Source organism: Lygodium microphyllum, chromosome 7 (assembly GCF_053477565.2).
Source record: "Lygodium microphyllum isolate KBCC chromosome 7, Lygodium_microphyllum_v1.1.10, whole genome shotgun sequence".
Classification (NCBI taxonomy): domain Eukaryota; kingdom Viridiplantae; phylum Streptophyta; class Polypodiopsida; order Schizaeales; family Lygodiaceae; genus Lygodium; species Lygodium microphyllum.
The window spans coordinates 101,278,480-101,283,361 of record NC_141141.1 but is presented as its reverse complement, the minus strand read 5'-3'; the positions used below and the strand labels follow the sequence as shown (position 1 = coordinate 101,283,361).

Below are 4,882 nucleotides of genomic sequence, written 5' to 3'. Positions count from 1 at the left end.
GGTCCTTTACTAGGGATGTTTTTGTTCAATGCAACACTACCATTTCTATCAACATGCAATTCTACAATTGTATGAGATTATTGAGCTATGCATTCTAAGATTGGGACCTCACAAAGAAATTGAAGTAGGAGTGTAAGGTGAGAAGGGAGTATGCAATTGTACGAGGTTAGTGAGGCACACATGTCTAATACTAAGACCTCATGAAGAAATCAAATGAGGAGGGAAGTTGAGTAGGGAGTCACAACATTATTCATGTAGATGTGTATTGGCGATTATGTACATGATGGCCTCAATAGAACCAACATATATATTTGGGATTGATTGCAAAGTCTAGGATATGGAAGGCATATAGTGGAGTCTAATAAGTAGGTAGTTGCACCAATGATATGTATCATCACGAGAAAGGTCCTACCAAATTTCACCTATTGAATTGACACACAATACAACACATGCTTTTTCATGCATAACAAACCCAATTCTTTCTTCTATGTTAGTACATATAAAACTACATTTTGCCTCTCTATTAGGACACATAAAGCCAACTACTTGACAATAATTGCTCATACAAGTTGGCCTTGTAAGCTATTGCTTGTAAGGATGTGTACACCACACTTTGCACACATCAATGATGACGCTATTTGTTAGAATGTTAGAAGGTACTCATATGAACATGTACTTAGAGAATATCTAGGAAGACAATATCTAGATATTTAGGAGAATGAGATAAGATGGATCTAGAACATGTGGAGGATACTTCACTAAGAGAACCCTACCATATCCACACCTTCATTGTATATATATGTGTACTCACACCTAGTCCAATGTAAGGAGTGTGCAAGCAAGTGAGCAATACAAATGTGTGGTTCATTCTCCATCTCATTCTCTCTCTCTCTCTCTCTCACCATCACTTTCACTACATGGTATCATGTGTCATAACACCATACTTCATGTGATAATAGTGTTGTGAGTCACATATCAATCATACTTGTGACCATTTGCAAGGCATGCTAGGCATTGCTTACTACAAATGGAAAATATAAGTAGCAACAATCCACTTCTATATGTAGTAGGCATTGGCCTAGCATAACTTACAACATGTGGGTACATACTTGTTCCACCTATGACTTGCACAATTATTGCCATGCAGAGCATGATGTACTTTGCTCTTGTAAACTTGTTTTGCACACAATGAAATTGTGCACTTGATGGCATAATGTTGAATAACTTTGTTAAAGGAGGCCAATGGGGTTGTAGCCGTGTTGATTCAAGTTTGTGTTGAGCATTGCGGGTGCACGAGTTGACGCCTTGCCCAGTGCGCTTCCACGATAACATATATCTCTTTGCATCCAAAAACTTTGTTCGAGGAGCATACTTTTATATTATTGTGTCTATCTATGTGTAGAGTTGAACATGGATCATGTTTGAAGAGGGATTGTTGTGAGCGAAGCAAAGTAGTCGCGAACGTAAGACATTGTTGTCTACGAAGCAAAAATGCAATGGCACGACAACTTCCACAAGAAGTTTTAGTCATTTTACCATGTAGGAAAAGGCGATTTTTTTATTATTATCCATGTGCTATGAGCTCCTTCTGGGGAGGCGCCACATATATAGGTAGGGTGGGACTTGGGAGCCCCGTGTTCCCAACCTCCCTTGTAGGAGCTTACAATTTTGCCAAATTCACAATGTGGAAATTGTAGTGGGAATTTGTGCCAAACTTCTTGCATTTGCACACTTGCAATTGTTGCCGTTTAGGGAGAGAAGGAACCTTTTAGATTTTAACACCAAAGCTTTGTCCTACATGTTTTCTCTTCCTCAGTTTCCAGGCTCTCCTGATATCCTTTCTCACAGGTTTTCATGCATCATCAGCACGCCAGGGCCAAGAAGACGAGCAGGACGAGAAGCTCTTTCTTTGGATGCGGAGACATGGCAGAACGTCTGTAATATCACAGCACAAGTGCAAGAGGATTACCCGACAGAGAGGTATTGCCATGTTACTGCCAGAGTGGAAAAAGGAGGTGCTCCTCCCATTCTCCTGAGGAGGAAGAAGCAGCAGAAACAGGATGTTGGCCGCTATTTCGCTGCGCTCTTGGAAACCTGCACTCATCCGAAAGACCTCCCACGAGGCCGCCGGTTACATGCCGGGATTGCTAGGAAGGGTTTGCTGAAAACAGACCCCCACCTCATTGGCAGTGGCTTGATCCGTATGTATGCCAAATGCGGTTCACTTAGAGAAGCGCAGGCTGTATTCAACAAGCTTCCAACGAAGGATGTAGTTTCATGGGGCGCAATCATCTCAGCATATAACAAACACGGGCGCCAGGAGCAAGCAATGAAGTGCTTTGAACAGATGAGACTTCATCTTGCTACCTGTTTTAGTGCGGTCACCTTCGTTGCCATTTTAAAGGCTTGTGGTAGTTTAGGAGCGTTACACATTGGTGAAGAAATACATGCTGAGATTTCTAGAGAAGGGTTGCTAGAGACAGACATGTTTGTTGGTAATGCATTGGTTGATATGTATGCGAAATGTGGCTCCTTGATCAAAGCACTGGAAGTGTTTGACAACCTTTTAGTTCGAGATGTTGTCTCATGGAATACACTAATTGCAGGATATACTCAACATGGATATGGTAGGGAAGTACTAGACTGCTTTGACCAAATGCAGGTGGAGGGTGTCTCCCCAACTGCAATCACTTTTGCCTGCAGTTTGAACGCTTGTGGAATGATGAGAGCAGGAGATAAGGGTCAAGAAATACACGCTGAGATTTCCCGAAGTGGCTTGTTGGAAAGAGATATTGTTATTGGCAATGCATTGGTTGATATGTATGCCAAATGTGGCCTGCTTGCAAAAGCACAAAATGTGTTTGACAGCCTTCCGGTCCGAGATGCTAACTCATGGAGTATTTTAATTGCAGGCTATAGTGAACAAGGGCACAGTGAAGCAGCACTGGAATGTTTCAGCCAGATGAGATGTGAGGGTCTCTTACCGAACTTGCTTGCTTTTGTGAGTTGCCTGAAAGCTTGCGCTAGTATAGGAGCCATAAAGAGAGGACAAGAGATACATGCTATTATTGATAGGAGAGGGTTGCTGAAAAATGATGTCATACTGGGCACTGCATTGGCTGAAATGTATGTCAAGTGTGGATCGCTTGCCAAAGCACAAGAAGTGTTCGACCAGCTTCCTAAGCAAGGCACAGTCTCATGGAATAAGTTAATCAATTATGAGAATGATAAGGAGGGCTACTTAAATGCTCTCGAAAAATGAGAGGCAAGGGGGCCTCACTAGATGCATTCACGTATACATCCAGTTCAGAAGATTGTGGCAGCCATAGGCATAGTCCTGGAATTGCATGTTCAGGTGTTCTGAAAAAGCCTGCTGGGGTCGAGTAGCTTGTGGACAGCACATACGAGTGGTTTGTTTGCAATGACAAAATAATAGAAAATGGTGTAAAGCCAGATTGAATCTCGTAACTTAATGTACTTTTCTATGCAGCCATGCAGGTCTCCTGGAAAAGGGCCAGCTATACATTGATAGTATTATCAAGAAGTACAATCTTATACCAACATTTGAGCACTACATTTGCATGATTGATCTCCTTGGTCATTCAGGCCTATTATACGTAGCAATAAGATGTGCAAGAACTTTCCATCTAATGATAAATTACATCTTTTGTAACCTAATTGGCTACTTGTCAAGAATGGGCAATTTCGAGCCTGCATGAGTGGGATTTTGAAGATCTTGAATCAAAAGGAACCTGATGCTTGAGACTATGTTTAACATCTATATGTTGGCATGCAGGAAGACACAATCAAAGTGAAACTATGACAGTGCAAAACCAAGCTTGGGCAAGGATACACAATTTGTATTGCTCTCTCTATCCACTGGGATGGGAAGCAAATATCTTGCAAAAAAATCTCAACTAGTACTCATGTCTTGTCTGCAAGGTATTGTTGTGCAAAATATAGCCTTTAGTTTCTCAACAATGAACATCAAACAATAACCCATAGAAAGATACAAATAGGTTAGGTAGGAGAAAAGAGCACTCAATGGTGCTTTAATGCAAGCTTTAATAAGCTTATCTAACCTTGGTGGGGTTAAATTGTTTAGCCATGCAGCACACTTTGAAAACCGTCTCTTGAGGTCTTGTCTAAGTATCACACAGAGGTCAATAAGACCACAATGCTAGCTTGACTATAGAAGGCATGAGATATGTTGAAATGTGTTAGAGGAGTATGTTAGCTCATGTGTGAGTTGGAGCATGTATTGTGGGTCGGGCACATTGTGTAGATATTTTAGGCATTTTTATGTGTAGCATTTTATACTTTATAGCATTTATTGTTGCTAGTCGGCTAGTATTAAATGCTGGCCGACTTGACATATTTTATGGCATTATTCATGCCTATATATTCTAGGCTCCTTCTATGTTGGTTAGTTCACCACTTGGAGATCCCATGGGTGGAGAGAGGATCCAGTGCCCACGCAGCCAGTAACTTGTATGCGATAGTCTCGTGTTTGATATATGGATTTCATTTTCTGAGCATACATTTGAGTTCTCATATGTATTGTGTTCTTTCTTTCCCTTTCTTTTGTCTTGTGTTTCAACAGTTTTTTATAACATATGTTTACGTTTCCATTGTTGCTCCACTTCTGACATGGTATCAGATTTCAGGATCGGTGCTCTTGTGTTTTCTTGTTGATTTCACATCTGTTTTTACCCTTGTTGATCAAACGACTGCTGCTCCAACCAGGTGACCTGTTTTACTTGCATTTTTTGCAGATTTGCCATTGCCTACTATCTATAGTTCATTTGTTGTCGACATTTTCCGTTTTCAGACTGTTGCAACAAATTTTCAGCTTATTTGTGGCAATACTCAGCCTACATTT

The 4,882-nt window shown here is 41.0% G+C and overlaps 1 protein-coding gene across 1 annotated transcript; it reads left to right on the top strand.

The window, feature by feature from the left end:
• The first annotated feature begins 834 nt into the window (after window positions 1–834).
• Window positions 835–3,678, top strand: LOC148033764 (pentatricopeptide repeat-containing protein At4g18520, chloroplastic-like). Its single transcript, XM_087681753.1, has 2 exons — window positions 835–857; window positions 1,849–3,678. Coding segments are annotated over exons 1-2 (1,416 nt in total). The 5' UTR covers window positions 835–855; the 3' UTR covers window positions 3,263–3,678.
• The last annotated feature ends 1,204 nt before the right edge of the window (window positions 3,679–4,882 follow it).